The sequence below is a fragment of the Caloenas nicobarica genome, chromosome 3 (assembly GCF_036013445.1).
Source record: "Caloenas nicobarica isolate bCalNic1 chromosome 3, bCalNic1.hap1, whole genome shotgun sequence".
Taxonomy (NCBI): domain Eukaryota; kingdom Metazoa; phylum Chordata; class Aves; order Columbiformes; family Columbidae; genus Caloenas; species Caloenas nicobarica.
The window spans coordinates 117,230,669-117,250,395 of NC_088247.1; the positions used below are offsets into that span (position 1 = coordinate 117,230,669).

Below are 19,727 nucleotides of genomic sequence, written 5' to 3' on the forward strand. Positions count from 1 at the left end.
TAAACCTATGTAAGCAAACAACAATAAAAATCCTCAATTCTCTTTTCATGCTCAGCATTTCCAAATCACTAGCTCTCCAAAGAAGGAAAATCCTATAATAAGATGAAATTCTGAAATGAGGTAGATAGGAAACACTTCACTTGGGTCCTACAGAAAGTAGAGTTAGAAAATGTTTTTGACAGAAGTACATGATACGTTTGATTCTTAGCGATGCTAGTGCTAAATATTTTCGGATTTTCAAAATACAGCTCAGTACCTTTCCTCTGTCAGTGTAATTCCTGTATGGCTCTCTATGTACCAAGAATTAGTCCAGGTTCATATAAAAGGGAATCTGGGACCTGATATCTAAGCCCAGAGAAACAACCACGATGAAAAGATGCAAAACCAAAGACAACTACACCTTAAACACAGACTCTTAGGCTGACACAAGAGGCCAAAAACTAAGTATACTGCAGGCTGGACTAAGCAGACTGTGTTGTTTTTCTCAAACAAGATCCAACATTGTCAAATATCTCTATAAGGAGAAGGTACAAGAAAAATTGATCAAAGAAGCACTCTTTCAGCTTTTGCTGTAGTACTCAAATGCTTCTGAAGCACTTAGTGACCTTGCATTAGCTGGGGTTCATCGAAGACACACTGGCAGCTGTGGCAGGGTGCAAAGATAAATTTGACCTCTCAGCTCTCTTTTAGCTGTCAACATTTCATTTAGAAGGGTTAAAAAGAGTAAAATTTACGAAAGGCTAAAAAACACTGCAACCTACAGCTCACTAAATTCTAGACAAGGTCATGCATGGCTTCTTTACAGATGAGGTCAGTATTATCCAGACCTCTTGAGATTTTACCTTCACTTTTTCACAGTGCAGTCTCTCCATAGTTGCCCTCTACTTAATTCAAGCATTGGGAACGCTGGGGAGGCAAGGAGATACTGCTCTCTGATTTTGGTGTTCAGCGCCTGTGACTGGCAGAGTCAAGGGCTTGATACCTTGAAGGTTCAGAAACCCACGGGGAACAGAACCAAGTTTCCCAATTCTTACCAAGACAGACACAGCCTGGCAGGATTCCCTGGTATTTCGTCCTCCTTCACTGAGGCTGTGACCAGTAGATGTCCCTGTTCTCTCAACACAGATGTCTCAAAAGTAATTTCTCTTCTATGAAAACTACCATACCTCTAACTTAAGAAAGCAAAAGCAAGGAGAGCAGACTAGTGATGGTGTAAAACCTTATCCCCTACCCGACCAATTGTAGCACAGACTTGCAGAGTATTGCCGCGAAAATTCTGTTACAAAGATAAAAGGGGCTCTTCCTACTTTCAAGTATTACATCAAGCAAGCTGAGGCTCACACAAACACTCTGTATTGGGAGTTGCCTGATGTGGCCAGACTGCTTCCCCACTTGAACAAAGCTTTCCATCCCAGAATGACTTTTCCAGCACTTGAGGGGTCTGCTCTGAAAGTGGCTGGAAAATGCACTTTGGCTGCTTTTGTATACAGACTAAGACAAACACAGTGGAGCTTTACATAGTGAAAGAGACCTCCTGGCTAATGGAGAACCAGGGCTGAAGTTTTCGATTTGTGGCATAGACAAGAAAGTACATGAAAAAGTAGAAAAGCAAGCGCATTGAAATCACAAATGCTTAACTACAGGCTGGCTAGGATATGAAGATTTATCTAGAAAACACGGTACTATATACTTGGCACAGGGCTACCTACACACATAAGCTGCAATTATATATTTAAGATGGTCATAGTTTAGAAACGTGGCTATGAGACATAAGCCAAGTACTAACATACTGGGACAAGGAGAGCAGCAGTAGACTTTTAGAGATCTGTTCAAGTATGTTCTGCAGGTTTCTTGGAAAGCTTTTCTTTGAAACACCAAAACAAACCAAAGCTATGGGAAAAGAGAACTTTTCTGTAATGTGACTGTGAGATATTCCTGTGGGAATCTTCTGCTACCTTCTAGTTTCCCTCCTAGAAATATGATTTGTGCAAATAATCAACAGCTTGTTTCATGGAAAAAAGTCCTATCAACTGAAACAGAACATCTTTGTTAAGTCAAAAAGAGCCATACAGTAGAACAGCAACAAAAATGATCAGCTTGAAGTGCTTCACCTTACCAAAACCACAGTGGTCCACTTAACCATTTTAAACAAACTGAAATCAATTTTAAAATGAAAAAAACTATTCCAACTGAAAAGCTGAGAAGTTTAAGAATGTCGAAATGAAATGCTTTCAACTGCAGTCATCTTCAATGCCATATTATTATTAGTTGTAAGATAAAGGTCACCTTTTACTTTACGTTGTTTGTTAGCATAGGAGTAATAAAGCATTTCAGCATGTGCTATTCATGCTGGTGCCTCACAGTTTAGCCATCAATGTGTGATTCGCTGTCTCAGTGAGTAACACACCAGTAGAAAATGTCTATTTTCTATCAAATCCAGCTATGCCAGTGTAAAAGGTTAGTCCACTCTCCTTCCCATCCTGTCTCCCCTGCGGCTGCTCCCATCCCTGTCTAACACCAAAAGAATCGTCTGCATCAGCACTTCCCAGAGCCAGGTTATCTTAAAGACTGGTGTGAGCTTTGCCTCTAAATTGGTGAGCTAAGCTTAATGCTATGGCTCTTCCTTGAAGTGAATTAGGCGTGTTCACATGAAGTCCTCGGTCAGCAGGGCAATGGGAACAGTACTTTCTGGCAGAAGGGCGGAAACCATCAGCTGGAGAGATGGTCCTTCCCAACAACACAGCTGGATCTGGGAAAGAACAACTGCCAGGACAAATTTACTCCTGGTACGCGGTAATATTAAAGAATGTAAAAAGAGCTGACTTGACTTAGGTTAATCTTTTAAATTAAAGTCCTTAATGCATTGCCAAAGTGGATGAGCAAAAAAGACAAGAAATCCAGATTTTGGGTTGCTGATCTACAACAGCTTTATTGGACTTACTCCAGCCTACATACCATACTCTAAGGCTTCACATCAGCACTACAGTGCTTCTGCACTAAGGAAATTTACCTCCAAATACTCGCTGGCCTTTTGAAATGTCCTAGATTGAAAAAAGCAGATTATCAGATTACTAGGTCACAGAAAGTCCATTTGAGAAGCAAAAATAAAAAACACACACATACGCTCACACCTCTAATATTGTGTGTGTTTTAATTTTAGCTCACAGTAATTTATATGACCTGATTTAATCAGCATTCCAAACATTAGATATTAAATTCCAACTTTTACGGTCACTCTCGACTTCCACAGTAGAGTTGCTTTAGGAGTGGACCATGGCAGCTGCTTGCAATCAGAGACAGAATACACCCCATTTTGTGGTTGTTTCGTTTTAAGAGTGGAAATGAAAACCAATTTCTCAGCTGAAAACACCAATAAAATTTAAGTAGATAGAATGTAAATACCAGAGTTGAAGCTTGGAGACAAGTGGAGAGATAATAAACACACTCTTGCTGTTGGAATAGCTATACTAGGAGCCCAGCGATGACTTGGCCAGACCTGCTGAGCACATGGCTACAAGAGGCAGAGGAATGTGGGGCTGTCCCAGTGCAGAGAAGATGACAGATCACAACAGCCAGCCTGCGAGCAGCCCTGCCCACGGCAGGCAGCAGCTCTGCGCACGCTCACCTGCCACAGTCAGGGCGCCCCTAAGGGACTGTCCCCACACTCTGCCACCCTGCCCTATCTGTGTCGCAGCATCTGCTTCCCACCAACATCGCTCCTCACATGGGCAGCCTGAAGAAACCAGGAATTTGCATTAATTTTCTTCTTCGTCATAGCTACTTGGTCCTGTTATAACGCAGCCTTCAGTCAATAACAATTACTTCTTGTCCCATTCCAAAATACTATCTACAGAAGCAGAATATCTTTTTGCCCTCTTTCTGGGCAGAAAGGTTCTGGGCTTTTGTATTTAGATCTGTCACCAAATTCCCTTATTTGAAAATATTCCAGTCAGGTGCCGACCAATCCTGACCTTGCTTTATCTGAGCAAGGGACAAAAAAATCTACAGCAAGTAACGCTCGCCTTCCTCACAGCAACAGGGAAGGAAGCAGCAGAAGCCAGTCCAGACGCATCCCTAACACATATCTGGGTTGCTTCAGCTACAATCACTGCTCCTTCTTCTCCAAACTCTTGCCTCTGTCATTTCACAATTGGGGCTTACTTCTGAACATGGATTAAATCAAGCCCTGTTTTAAACTGCAGTTAGTAGCTGCACAGCTACTTAATGCCTTGCAAAGACTCACTTCTTCTAGAGGAAATGTATTATGTCCCAGAAAAAAAGATGTCGTCTTATGAACAAAACAAAAAGAATTAAGTGTGAAGAGCTCTATGTGCAGATAACTCCTAGAAAATTTTAACACAGAAGTATAGTAGCAAGCTGATGTTCTTATCATATATGAAAGGTCAATACAGCACAGGCCAAATTACTTCCCAGATGTCTAGCAAAGGTATCCTAGAAAGCTCCAAATTGTTTTTGGCTTGATCTACTTTACCCTCTTCCTTGTGCCTCAAACAGATCAGGTGGATCACCATTGTTAACAAGTTCTAGATATATATTTTTTGGTGAAAAGACTCTCAAATGTAGGACTATCACATTTATGGGCCTCTCAGAGTCCACCCGCAAGCTGTCTGCAGCAGGACACACCACTTTCAATAAGTATCTTGATAGTTAATGAAGGAGTAGATCTTTTAGACAGCATAATCAGCTCACCGGTTGTGACAGTCTATATAACTGGCCAGCTCACTCCCCTCAAATCAATGAGTCTAATACAGCTTATTGAGACCTCAGGTGGCTAAAAAACTTAACTCCAACTTTTTTCTTTTCAGAATGAATCAGAGACACTGTTGGGTTAAGTATAAAGGTGAATGCTGCCAGCATCTCCTTTTCTTTGCTTCTTAAATGTTTTCAAAACATAACCGTGGCACATTATTTCCCTAAAAGCCTGCTGAAAATATACACAGTTAAATCAATTTAGTGTACCCATGTAAGTTATACAAGTATTTCTCCCATCACGGAGCTTACTCAATACTGCCAGTGTTTAAAAGAGATATGGATCCAAAGCAATGAAAATTCAACCAGGTCTGCCAAGGCATTTAGTGATGTAACTTTTGGCAAACAGATACTCAGGTTTAAAAGGAGAGGATTTATCAGGTGTGTGTTACTGATCACTATTCAATGTTTACCTCACAGGCAAAATACATTATAATACACTCTACGCACATACAATCAGAAAAGAAAAGCAAAAAAGGTGTATTTTAAAAATCCCTTGAATCTCTGGATCGAAGTCAGTAGCATACTATCAGCACCCTAGATCAAGTTTCTCAGACCAGTTTACAGCAGACAGATCAAGTATCAGGCCTTGGTGGAGCCAGAGAACTTGCATTGTGAACTGCAATTTTAAGCTCTAAGGAAAGATGACGTGTAAAAAAGCACCATTGTTTTCTTAAGACTGTTCCATGTCAACGGGAAACAGAAAAAAAACCTGGGTACACTGGAATCCTCTTAACTGTAGAGAATTTTCTTTCCTGCTTTTGTATTTTTAAATAATATGAACATACAATACAATTAGGTTATCACTGAACAAAATTTCGGAGGCTTGAGCTCTATCCATTAGGAAAAATAAAGTAACTGCACTTCCCTTCAGCATCCCTATGTGTTACAGATGCACTGCATGACCATCACACAGTCTGCTGTGCAAGCCTAAAGAGTTGAGGGAATGCTGTGTCCGATACTTAATAGTCTCAGTGTCTACTTCTGACAGATCGCCATGCACGCAGAGGCTGATAAAGTCACTATTTCCTTTCACCATGGCACACAGACATGATACAGAAAGCTCCAAATGGATGTTTGCTGTTCTTTTGTAGACTGTGCAGCAGACATTAAAACAGGTATTTCAGGCAGCCAAGCAGGTCGATCTACTCAGGAAAAACAATCAAGTACTGCTGAGGAGCTTTCCATTTTGGTTTTGGTTTTTGTTTTTGTTTTTTTTTTTTAAACTCCCACACACTGTTTAATTGTGAAATACCTTGGCTATTTCTGTGTTTTCTGCTACCATGAACGTGAAGCTGATGTTCACCAGATCCGTGCCACTGCAAACACACACTATTCGTCCTTCCAATTCATTTTCTGATTTTCCAACAGCCTCAAGTGCAGTTAGTATTTTGGGATCCTGTTAAACAGAATAAATAACTTGTTATACTTGCAATACTTTTGTTATGCAATGCAGTATAGTAAAGATGCATTCCCATCTCCCTATACATTAACACCTTTAAACCTTTGCCAATCATCTTAAATGAGTGCTTTCATTTAGAATTGTGTGTAATCCTGAAAAACAATATATTCTAACAATTAGCAGCATGATTGTGTGAACTCAGGAGTAAAGTATTTCAAATATATATTATAAAGTTAAATTAGAAATAATAAATATTTTTATCACCAAAAAAAGAAGGAAAAAAAAAAAAAAAGGAAAAAAAAAGGAAAAATTAATCACTCCAAAGACTGGAAATAGAGGGACAGTATTAATCTCTAAGTAAATTATTCCAATCTAATTAAGTCTATAGGTACTGAGAGTTATGATCTGTGTGACTTTTTGGCTGTTTCTGAATGACACATCGTACAAGCTGCTGTCTTGGCTGAGGGTCAAGGGCTATAGATTTAATGGGCATAAAGAACAAATTACCTATGTAAAGACAGAAGTGAAGTCTGAAGCATATTGGTATGGCTGTCAGCACATGAAGCATGGGGTTGTCTGCACCACCACTTCTCATGCCCCTTCTCTATGTGGGAAAGATTTTAGGCTATGGATTCCCAAGAGAATTATTCAAAGAGATAGTTATCTACAGTTAACACAGAAACACTTAACACATGAAAGTGGAAATGCAGAGGTGTTAACAGATACCTTGCTTCACAAGAAATCTTCTAAACTAAAGGCTTTGAGGAGGGAGGCCCACAATTCACTTCAGAAAATTCTACGTATTCCTTCTGAAGAATGTTACTGAAAATATTTCCAAAGCTTGGGGTTTCTCCAGAACTCCTAGCTAGTATTTCTGTGGATATTCTTCAAAATGGCAGACAGTGATCAGCTGCCCTCTCTGACCATCTAACTGGATGAAGAGGGATGCAAACAAAACTTTCGGTGTTTTATGCCAATGGAGCAAGAAGATACAACAAATTTTTAAAATATAGGAACAATATTTGGAATACAAAATATTTTTTTTTCCAGATCCCCAACACAAGTATCACAATACACCGTTACAAAATAATTAAAAACTCCTGATGTGTGCTCTTAACACCTGTCGTTCAGCTTTCACTGCATTCTAGAAGCTGAGCACTGTACTGCATCAGAAAGACCAGAGGACAGAAACTTCCCACTACAATCAAACCAAATTACTTGACTTTACAACTTAATACTTTATGCTGTGATTGCAAAATTAAAGCTGTGTTGCTGGTATTTTTTAAAGAAATGAACTTCATCCTCCATTTCACCTTCAGTTTAAATATTCTTTGTTTAAATAACGACTATAAACTAAGTATAGAGTACCTTTGGTACAGCTCCAAAACGAACACTGTTGATCAGAGAGCATTCTAATACCTGTCCTTCCTGAAACAGGAAAAAAAAGGTACAAGTTCAAAGGTCTGTCAACACATGGCTCCATTAGGAATTGCAGCAAAAATAAACAATCTTATTTGCAAAACACTGCTAATTAACACCAGTGTATTTCCCTTTTATATCAGTTAATTCTCTCTTAAATACCTCACTTCCGTCAATTCTAAAATAATAGAACTAAGGCTAGTTTGGTAAATAAACTAACACAGTATTTTAGATTTTTTTAAACTAGCCAGAATATAAACCAAATGCCATAATATCTGATATATATTCCTGACATAACTAATATACCTTTCCTTCACTCTTCCAGCTCAGAAAAAAGCCGAATTCATCCACTTGGAAGAGACAGTTGCTTTCAAAGACAAAAGATTCCTATAGAAAAAAATATAGACCATTATTTTAGCCAGTTTGACAAATGTAATAAATTTATTTACTGTAAAAAGATTATTACATTTCTCCCCAAAAACCTGCCTGAAGAATTTGCTATTCCCGAAGCAATCAGAAATGAGAGGCAGGCTGTTATAAAATGATCATTTTTAGTGATTTGTCTTTTTGCTGCCATTTGAGACATTGGGATGCACCTAACTAATATTTTCCTACTTCTTTGCAACTATGAAGATTTGTTTTGTTTAGTAAAAGCAGCGATTCTTACTTAATAAAAAACCTTAATGAAATGGAACTTCAAAAAAATTATTGAAAACTGAGTGCTTCAAACTACATAAAGGTTAAAAGTATGTAACTTGCCAATACTACCTCCAGGATCAAATGACATTTTATTTTAACATTCAGAATTTAGGAAGCACTTTTCTGTTAGACTATGACAGAAGGCATGCCATGAGCATTTTGTAACCAGAGTATCTGGCAAGCAGAGTTTGCAGGACATAGATTTGTAGAGAAATCAAGAAAAAATGGCATACCAAAGAGACTAGACAAGGCAAAAAAATCAGATTAGCTGAATTAAAAAAGAAATTTCCTCCACACACCTCCAGCCCCAATTAATGGATCATAAATTAAGCTAAAATGCAGGATAACGCTGTGCAGAATCAATCACTTTTTAAAGAAAAAAAGGATGCAGGACTTCCTGACTTCCTTAATTGAAAACCAACAGGCACGTGTTCAGGCTACAGCACTGCCTGCTGGTTCAGATCTCGGTGCTTCGTTCCATGTCAGAGACTGAGGTATCTTTCTGAAATGTCACGTCCTCTCCTGTGCATGTAGCAGGGGCAGCAAGCACATGAATATCCACAGCTGTTTTTGGAGTCTTACATACAGGACAATGCGAATTTAGGTAACAAAACCAGGTAAAAACTCCAATGCCCTCAAATCCACGGAGCATGGTTTTTAAGTCACTAAGTCTGTCCACGACTATCTATCCTCTGCCATGGAACAAGGGCATGGGGTGGGCTAAGGTCACATTCCAGTCAGGTCTTAGTCTGACTTGACATCAGGCATGAAGGCAAGTAAGAACCTGGACAAGTAAGAACCTGGATCCACATGTCATGTCCCTGAGCCCTCCGAGATGGGTACAGCCAAAGGGGATACGTCGTCTTTGGGATAATTGTTCCTTTTCCCTGGATGTATTTATTATTGGATGACGTCTACCACTTCTGGACAACATTTTAGGTCCTCAAACAAGATTTACAGGTTTTAAGGTCTGACACTTGCAGTTTTCCACCCAAGTAGCAAACAACTATGTTAATTTTAGAGCCAGGGAAGCTGAGATAGAAAGTATAAAGTTGCTACAGCTGAGACAACACCACTAGGCACGAGTGTCCAGTATGAACTGCTCTGCCCATTGTTCTTCACCGTAACATTTCTTTTCCTGCCTTCACCATAGCACTAGTCCCTCATGAAACCTACTTGTTGCCCAAGACCTCAGATTTACTAGTTTTACAGCCCTTGGAGCCCTGTGTCAATAGAAATGTAGCTAGCTACCAATCCAAATGAGTGTGTCCTACATTTCCAGAAAGATTACTCACATAATAAAAGGCAGGCAATTTTTTGTCATTTATTGTGTCCCCATCTATCAAAAAGCCTTGGATATACCAAAAATGTTGTTTACACCAAGGTGTCTATGTAAACTGCACTCATGTTGATGTTCCGCTCCAGCCTTGACTCTAGTAATCAAATCACTTTTTCTGCAATCTGCCTTCTTGTATGGTAAAAAAGAGCACCTGCCATCTGACCGTGTATGCAACACAACCAGTAAGACCCCTAATCATGTCTGATTTTTATTTCCCATATTCTGCTGAGATAACTCTGTTCTAGACTCAGACCTTTTGGCAAACATGAAAAAGCTTGGATCAAAGTATATTTCCATATACTTCCCCAACATAAGTATTTTGTTAAGGTGGGGAATTAAACACAAAACTTCTGTGAAAATCAGAAGCCTAGATCTGAAACATCTTTCTTGAAAATTGCAAGTATAGGGATTGGACCTTGCTATGTTTGCATAGCATTTCTGAAACAATGGTCTGTCACTTGGGTAGGCTATCTAGTTACTACTACAACACAATTAAATAACAGTCTTCGTATATCATAAATCTGATAATATCAAACAGCCACACCACCAAGTGCTCACTGTTTACAGGCTACAGATCTTAACTTCTGAGTCACTGTTCTTTTTATAACCCTCAATAATTCCTGTAAAATTGCAGATAAAATACACAATTAGTTACTTAAGTAAAAGCCTTTTAATGTTTCCAGAAGAGTCCCCTTTGAGAAAACAAACCAGGCTTCCACCCGAACCATAGGAGACCTGGAGCAAACTGTAGTGAAAATTGCAGCAAGCAGTGCAGCTGAGGAATATCACATGGATGAACAAACAACATTTTGCTCCACAGGTGGCAAGTAGGACCCCCTCTCTACAGGGATTTGGAAGGCAGTAAATTCAGCTGCAAGGAGAGACACTTCTGGTGCTACATCTCACCCAACATCTGCCCAACATTATCTAGTCTTACATGGGCGTCTGCTGAATATACCGTGCCAAAAGTGTTATTTTCTGAGATGTCTCGTTCTCCCTATCACTACATCAAGGACCTGGGTGCCTCACTGAGCATTCTTGATCTCACACCAAAATTTGAGCACTTCTCATCTAAGCTGCAAGAGAACAACCATGGGCCATACTCCCTCACTGGGATCCTCACAGGCTGAGTTTCTGGAACAATATTTCCTGAAGAAAAATAAAACTTTATGAACTTCCTTTACAAGAAATTCAGTGTCCACTAGTATCATCTTAGTTTATCTGTCCCCAAAACTGAGAATATGGGGCAAACAACTATCCCTATCTTGGCAGGCCTCATGATAAAAAATACCTTTTACTTACATTTCAAAAGATATGAGGAAAATACTAATACCCCTGAAGGCATTTATTGAGATACCTGAAACTTTTAGAGATTTCCTGTCCAAATAAGATTAATAATAGACCCTGATAAAATTGTTCTCACAGGCATATCAATGCTGAATATAAGGTAAACGTCTCAGCACTTAATTTCAGCTGTCTGTATAAAATGTCCGGGTTTGCATTCCTTTAATAGATTTGGATTAAAGCACAGCTGAAAGCAGGATCATAGTAATCATATTTCAGATAGAGTACAGATTGATTTTCTAAAGTAGATAAAACCACTCCAGATCTCAAATGACGCATTTGAATCAGAATATAAATGTTTTGTGTTCTCTTACTTCCCCTTGTGAGATGCAGGTCCTCAGTTTACATATTAAAAAACCAAACATATTCCCCTCTGCCCTCAATTTGATAGATGTACAAAAAATTGAAGGATTCACTCTGTTCAGTAATGTGCTTTACGAATCTGCAAAGATGAGAGCTTTATGCATGTTACAGATATTTTGATCCAAATCTCCCTTTCTCTTCCTCGAGGCTTATTTCAAATCAGACGGATTAAATATATGTTAAAGTTATTTATTTTTAAAGCAAAAATCTGTGTAGCAATAAAGTGTGTTGGTCTTCCCTCCCCATACACATTTCTGGAGTTATTTGAAAGCTTATTTGTGTACAATTAAAACAAAACATTAAACATTCTGTAACACCTACATATTTAAAAGAGATTAGCAAATGAAATGCAACTGGCCTCTTACCTCTTCATATCTATCAAACACAGCTCCATCTTGCATAAAAGAGGGAACTGGCTTCTGCCAGTTAAATTCATAAGGTTTTGCCATGATTATAGAAGAAAAATCTGAAATGGAATGAAAAACCAGAGTTCAATTACTGTCTTTTAAAAGGAGTATTTCAAAGCCTAAGCAGGGGAAAAAAAGTGACTTTCAGCTTTTTCTTTCACACAGAACTATTAAAAAGTCATAGTGCATTTCTAAACTGAGAATTTTCCTCGTACGAGTATTTTTGTTTCATAACTTTAAAATACGTGTCTGAACTTAATGATTTGAAAAAACACTTGCACTATAACATTGCTTTAGCTTCAATATCTGCTACATCACTTCTAGAGTAAAATGAGGCTGGGAGTAACACAGGAAAACATCAGATCCACCACAGACAGATTTTTTTTATTATTTTTTAACACTCTAAACCACATTTTTCCTCTGTGTTTTATATTGTAAAATCCATTTATATTTATAAAGTCCTTGGCATCTTCAGTGGTATCTTATACATAACTCAAATTATAGATAATATCTAGGTCAAAATTCGTAAGGTAAAAACCTGTTTAGGGATACAAGACGTTAAATAAAACTACCTAGTAGTATTGTGCATCTCTGCAAGTTTAGGGATGTGAACAAAACTGCTGAGAGTATAATACAAAAGTCGTAACATACGGATATTAGAATAAAGACTAACAAATTACTCAGTATCCTTTCCAACACCTTGGTGCCTTCCTGGTTATGCTGCTTTACACCAGAAAAGGTCCCAGCTATGTACTCTGAAATACTGAAGTTCATTTAATCTGAAGTAAAGTGCATCTGCATTGTTCCTACTTACTAATGCCATCTAGGACACGCAGTATCTTGGTTATTCCTTCAGACACTGGAGCGGAAAGTCTTGCATGAGAGGGAATACACTTGGCAGCAGCGAGACAAGACTGACTCACAGATGTCAGCAAATCATCCTGTGAAACAGTATATTGGGGATGAACACAGCACATGGTCACAATTAAGTGACCCCAGACGCTATCGCCTGTCTCCCAGGCAAACACGGCCTGACCCTGCTCTCGTCGCGTGTCCGGGCCCCGCTCTGACAACTGCCAGCCTTCAGCTCCTATTGGCCATCCCTAGCAGCACAACACAGGGCTAAACGTAACCTCAACAGCTCCTGCTCCGTTACAGGGCAGGCACCCAGCTCAAGCAAAGCTTGTCTAAGTGAGGAAAAATAAAAGGCATATATAAAAGTCAAGGGAGAGAGCATGACAGTCTGTGTAATCTATGCTATGCAAACCATCTTGGTAGTGTTTGTGTATGCCAAAACTCTGAATAGCAGACTAAAATATGACGAATTAAATAACAATGCTTCCACAATGTGCTTAGACACGAATGTCTACTTTGATTGAACTTTACACCCAGAATAGATCCAAGTGTTTAAAAAAACAATTTTAGAAAAAAATTGTAATATCCTCCTTCTCTGTCTTGTTTTCATTAGTATCAAAAATGTTCTAACAAGGAAAAGAACAGGAACAGTTAAAAGACTGTTCAATACTGGCTTTAAGAACAGTTACTTTTGACAATTTTCTACCAAAAAAAAAAAAATCCTTACTACTATATATATATTAAAAAAGAAAAAAAAAAATTAAAAAAAAAAAGAAAAGAAAAGGAAAAAAAAAAAAAAAAGAAGAAAAATACATTTCAACACTGCCTCTATCTCTTTATCTCCTGCCCTTTTTTGGTCTTTGATACAGGAATATCAAAAATACAGATCACATTTCCAAAGCCTTAGGAATAAGATAAATGAATTCATTCTCCATAACTATCAAAAAATACAATTTGACAGTTATATATATCACCATTAATTGTTCACTTTTGTTGCAAACAGGATGAAAACTCAAAATAACGTATCTGTACTCTCCAATTAAAAGAGAGGCTAAAAAAAATTAAGACTACTCACCTGTACTTTTTTTTTCCCCGATGACGAGATGTTTTGAAGAAAGTAGAGGACAAGAAACTAGGGCCAAGAAGGGACCAATGACATTTAGTATCTTATTAAAAGCTCCCTTTTCCTTTTGCCAGCCCTGTGAATTTGGCTCTTACCACTCTGTAAAAGAGTAATAATATCTTCCTCATGACGACCATGAGACGTTTTGAGATCCTTCCAGAGAACTTGCTAAATTATTAAATTTTTATTATTTTTAAAATTTTAGGGTCTCTTCCAGTTTTGATTACCATAGAGCTGCTTTTTGCTCATTCCATGGAGGATGCTGCAAAATACGACAGCCAGCGCATTGCAATAGCATGATGGTACCTTGCTCTGTACAGCTCATGGACTTCACACAGTAGCTCAGTATAATCACACCACCTTGAAAACTTAGTGCTTGTTCTTATAGCAAAGCTACATTTAGAGAAACGCAGTTTCAGAAAGCTGGTTTTTGACTTCACAGGCTTAGCTAACCGCAGAGGTGAAACCAGAACCAACACCACCACATACTACACAACAAATCCTAAAAGGTCTTGGAAAAATACCCCTTAGATTTACAGGACACTTTAAACCTACACAGCTGAAGTGATAAAAGCTCCATTTTTATGGCATACTGATCATTCCCTTATCTGCTTAAATGACTTTTACTATCAGAATGTTCCCAAGAAGAAAAGTTACTCCAAATACGACAGGTAGTTCTTGCAGCAATATATGCTGCCAGCATGTCAAGTCCTTCTGGGAAAAGCAGATGCATTCTGTGCTAAATCATAATAAATGTGATGACACTTTTAAGACTGTGAAGAGTACTCTTCCACGGTCCCTAGCCTATACACATGGCCTTTACCCTTTTTTACTGACATTGAACCCCACACAGATACAGATTTTAAAACCTAGATACTCTGCAGCTGCTCTGAGCTACTGTATAAGACACGTCACAACATTCCATCCAGCATCTGACATTCCAAATCCTGGATATAAAGAGTGCTTGAACAGACACTTATCTTTCAGAACGACTAATTACCTTAGCACTACAAGCATGCACTTTATTACCAATTTGACCTTTGCTGACTTCATCATCCAGTCACAGCAAGATAGCTCTGTAAAAAACCCTCCTTTACAGATCTTCTCCTTGTCTGGGTACTCACACTGTACAGTGAAGTTGTCTCATTACTTCATCGCTGATAAATTAAAGAGATTGAGATCTTCAGTTTCTGGTCCAATGCACATTTTTCAAAATCTTGGAGTCAGTCTGAGCCCTCCCCACTTTTCCAGCTGCCTTTCTGAAGTCAGGGGTCTGGGCCGGGACACAGTAGCCCAGCACAGAGCTCTGCCACACAAACCAGAATTACAGTCTTCCTCCTCATTTGCATAACCTTGCATTTAACTGCAAGAAAACACACTTGATTGCTCATAGTTTATCAGGCAATCAAGTTCTGTCTCAGGGACTCCAGCTCATTGCTATTTACCATCTTACCAATCTCTTCTCTAGCTCTGCTCTCACAGGTCAATACAGTTTACAGATGAACGGAGACAGATGAAGTGTGAGGGAAAGATGGCTTGAGTACACGTAGCAAGGAGTCAGACGAATCGTAACAAACAAGATTTTTAAGCCATATGCTTTGGCAGCTGTGCAGAAGGTGAAGAAAATTCTCCCTGCCTTTAGAAAAGCTCTTTTCGGCCTCTCATATCCCTTACACTCCTCTCAAAAATCCATTCTTCCGTAACCCCGTTAGCTTTTAAGATCACCAAAATAAAATATAAAATATTCCCCTGTCACTCTTTGGAGCTCTGTTAGTCTTCAGAAATGTTTAAGCAGTTCAAAGAAAGTGAAAACCAAAACCAACCCCACCCACCAAACCCAAACAAACATGACATTCCAACATTCATATGGTTGCAAATGTACGCATGCATATACCCTCGTGATGATGAGAATCAAGAATTACTTGCTTTAAAGAAATTTAACAATGAAATGTGTGTAGATTCAGCTGGGAGAGAGAAGATCTAGAAACTAAATTTAAAGACAGTAAAATTTTAATTTTAAAACTTTTAAGCAGCCTTTAAAAATTAAAATAAAAATGTTCTCACTGATGTATGGTTCTTAAAGTATAAAAATGCCTCTGAATACATACCATTCACAAAAGCAGAAAGAACTCTCACAAATACACCTCAGGACTTAAATCAATGACCACAAGGGAGAAGTAGGTGAAGTCTAGTGCAGGAGTTAAATGCCTCTTGAACCATCTCCCTTTCTTTCAACACTGCGTTATAAGACATGATCTAGATCACATGAAATAAAAAGCATCTTTTGATTCACCTGGAGTACCCAAAGAGTGAGAACACAAAATTAACCATATCCAGAATAGTATTATTTAACACAGAAGTCTTCCTCTTTTGTAAGCTTGGCTGTACTAAGCTAAACCTGGGGCATGGGAGGTGGGGGGACTATACATCATGGGTTTTTTCATTCTTTGACCGAACGAAGGACAAGGTGTGGCTGAACAGGAGGAGGAAAGGATTCTGTTAATACAAAGCAGACAAATGTTTGGGGAAAGAGGTGATATTCTAAACTAACCCAGAGGGCTGGCTAGCGTGATGGATAGGATACTCCCTGGATCCCATAAACATCCTGTCAATGTTGAGACACTGTTGGAAAGGACAGCAGCATTCCTCAGAGCTGAGCCCCCCCCAGTCTAAAACACAGTCACTCACAATTTCCGCAGTTTGCTTAGCCCCAAATATTAAAACAATACTCGTGAATTTTTTTGTTTCGTAATTATTATTTTTGCTTCTGGAATGAATCACTATTTGCTCAGTGAAAAGTGAGGAGGCTCCACACACTGTGTTTGACATTTCGCCACTTATGTCTTCAAATCACACCACCTAAACCTGCACCAGTTACTGTCTGCGTGTGTTCAAGGGCAAAGTACAAGCACCCACAGAACACTATGCTGAGCTTAGCAATCTTGCCCAGGCATATGTGTTTTTCTTATAGGTGCAAGGAAGCCACTTTTAAAATAATAAAACTAATATATTTCCCACTTTCCGCCCTTCAAGTACATATGTCCTTCACCACTACTCCCCTTTGGTAAACGAGATTCTTCATAACAAAGACAACCAGATCTATATCAGTAGATGTCTATAACTTTTAGGTTTTATTATGGAATTCAGCCTAGTCCAGAAAGTCTACCTGCAGTGTTGTGGACGTGAGAAACTAGCTGTCCAAGGCTAAACAGGCACTACAACACTGACATTCTTATAAAAATGCCTCCTTCACTTTTTGACGAGCCTCTGAAGTACTTCCATATGCAAATACAACAACAGGTATAGAGATTTACAGGAAGAGAACTCAGATATTCATGCATTTAGTCCTCAGAAAATTTCTTTGGCCCTAAATGTGCGAGCATCACCATATGCAAAACACAAAAATTTAGTTTCTACACTAGAATTTAAAAGCTAAGTTTTAAGAAAATTTAGAAAATAAAAACCACTACAGTGTGAGTCCGATGTAAAAAGTAATGGTGAAAGCCACACTTCTTAATTTCTGCACTGCCCACACTAAACTGTAAAGCAATTCCAAGATTTCACAGCTCTCCAAGCTCTTCTACAGTCAAACTTTTTTGTTGTTATTTTTTTTTAAGAGTGCTTTTTCAGCAGGTTATTTTTTTAAACACATTATTCCCACACTAATACAAGAAACTTCAAACCGTTCTCCCAAAAACAAGGCCCAGAAGCAAAAAAAGACATATAACAGAGCTCAAGCACTTGAACATGTCTTGTCCAGTAATGGTCTCATTTTCCATTTTGTCTCATTTTCCATTTCTTTTTAATTGCTGGAATGTATTGGCACGCAAGGACAGCTAAGAGGTCAGCCCAAAACTACAAGTGGCTCCTTCTTAACTAAGCTCTTCTTTAGCATTTCACACAAGTTCAGTGAGCAGAGCTCTGCTCTGCTTCAGGCTAAGAAAAGAGTGATCATAGAATCACAGAATGGTTGGGGTTGGAGGGACCTCTGGAGATCATCTAGTCCAACCCACCTGCTAAAGTGTGATCACCTGAGTGATCTTCATTCCATAGCATGAGCTCCCTAGAACTCACCCTGTTTTGTGGCATTCCAATCACAAACACTAACCGTAAATAAGTTGTCTAAGAATGTGGAAGATGCTACAGTTTTATCTTCAGTCATGTAGAAGTATTAGAGGTGTTCAGGGTTTATTTTTAGTATAACGTCAAGCATCCCATTTCCTGGAAGCCATCTCCTCCCCACATAGTAAGAGAGAATGCATCAGACTTCAATGAAAGCAATGGTTTATGTAATAGTTGTCGAGATCTTTCTGAATGGTTACAACATGTGACGTACGTATACAACGTATCTTGATTTAACCAGCAGTGACTTTTACTAAGTTTAACTACTTCACTCTGTGGCTTTCAATTGAAGAGAGTGTTAAAGGCTGCTTCACAGAATAATTAAAATACCACAAATATGTAGCGCTTGCAAATGACTGCTTAAGCCCAAATTCTCTCTTCAGTCTTGTAAAATCTGATACCTTGTATTAATTACAGTAATGAGCCCTAAAGGAAAGCGACTTCTCAGATTTATTAAGAAAACAGAGTTGCCAATATGCTCTTCAGGCAATTAATATCATACTTGATTTCTACTGTTGTTGCTTAATCTGTAGCTGAGAGATAACAAATCTTTTAAGTCAGAGAGTAGTGTTTCTCCCTTTTAGGTACACCTGTATGAAGTATTTGTGTCAATTATTTTAACCAAAATTATGAGTGATTTTGACATTTAGAACTTCAGTTTCTTCTTTTAGCCTCATTTTGCAGCTTACTGCTCTAAAAGATCTTAAGCTGAAGTGATTCCTGTACTTGAAAGTGATAGGAAGACGTAAATAAATGTTTGAAATCAAAATCCTAAGAAGAATTCAGGTAGGAGTATAGATAAACACCCAAATAACCTCAAGTGAGCATCATTCCTGTTATGAATGCAAGAGTTTGGGGATCCCAGGACATAAAACCCCTGCAAAACTCCAAGACCAAATTATTAACTACAAATAGAAAAGGCAACACAAACTTCTAAATCAGATTAGTATCAACAGTCTTTCATTTTTAAGTGCAAGGAAAAGTTTAGGAAATAACATAAGCTAGTACCTCAAAGAAAAACAGAACAAGCTACAAATATCAGCTGCTCCATGACCACGTCCTGAGGACACAGTTGTCTTTTTCCAAACAATGACACTGACTCAGACCTTGTGTTAATAAAATGTAATGAAAGGTCAAGATCACATTTTTGTAATAACTTCTAAATCTCTCTGTGTTTAAAATAATCCCTTCTATGGTCTGGTACTTTAGTTCAAATCAAACTTTATTAAAGTTTTTACATGCCTTAATATGAATTTGCTCAAAATATACAGATATTTTTAAAAATAATACACTGTGAGGAACATAGATGTTACTTTAAAAACCTAAAATAAAGCAAGTGACTTGATTTGCAGGGTTCAATTCTGACCAGTTTTCCAGGTGATTTCTGAGAAAACAGGAGTGAGTCACATTGCTGGCTTAAAACTTCTGACAAAGCAAGGGTCATGATCTTTGGCAATCATTCCAGTGGTCTAAAATGCATTAATATCAAAAAAGTGCATTTATTATTTGACAGTTGGCAGTGTGTTAAAAGTAGATATTTGTTGAAAGTTTAAATTATCTACAAATTTCTTGGTAGCCTGGATAAAGCCTAAAAACTACAGTTACCATGAAGATAAAGGGGTTTTTATACTTTTTAGGTGTGATTGTCATTGTGCAACTTAACCCATGCAACTGGTCAGAAAATTTTTGTATCTATCTCAGGAACCATTAATGCAGCTCAGATTTCATGTAAGCACCCACCTTGAACCCTAGAGATAGCAGGTTTTGCATCACCTTCTTTCAACAAAAGAAGATAAAATGGAATGAAAAGCCAGAAACGTAGACCTGGCATCTGCATTTCATCAGCATGCTCCTTCCTTCCTTCTGCCTGATACCCCTTTTTCT

At 38.3% G+C, this 19,727-nt stretch overlaps 1 protein-coding gene across 4 annotated transcripts in view; it reads right to left on the reverse strand.

The window, feature by feature from the left end:
- The window catches only part of PLCB4 (phospholipase C beta 4), a 188,789-nt gene that overhangs the window by 71,514 nt on the left and 97,548 nt on the right, over positions 1 to 19,727 (reverse strand). For 3 of the 4 annotated variants that reach the window (XM_065630533.1, XM_065630531.1, XM_065630532.1), the window contains 4 exons: positions 11,702 to 11,802; positions 7,898 to 7,978; positions 7,541 to 7,600; positions 6,026 to 6,169 (listed from right to left, as the gene is read on the reverse strand). In XM_065630533.1, coding sequence (XP_065486605.1) covers positions 6,026 to 6,169; positions 7,541 to 7,600; positions 7,898 to 7,978; positions 11,702 to 11,785 — 369 coding nt within the window. In that variant the 5' untranslated portion in view covers positions 11,786 to 11,802. The remainder of the gene's footprint in view (positions 1 to 6,025; positions 6,170 to 7,540; positions 7,601 to 7,897; positions 7,979 to 11,701; positions 11,803 to 19,727) is intronic. The other variant, XM_065630534.1, reaches the window with a different exon arrangement.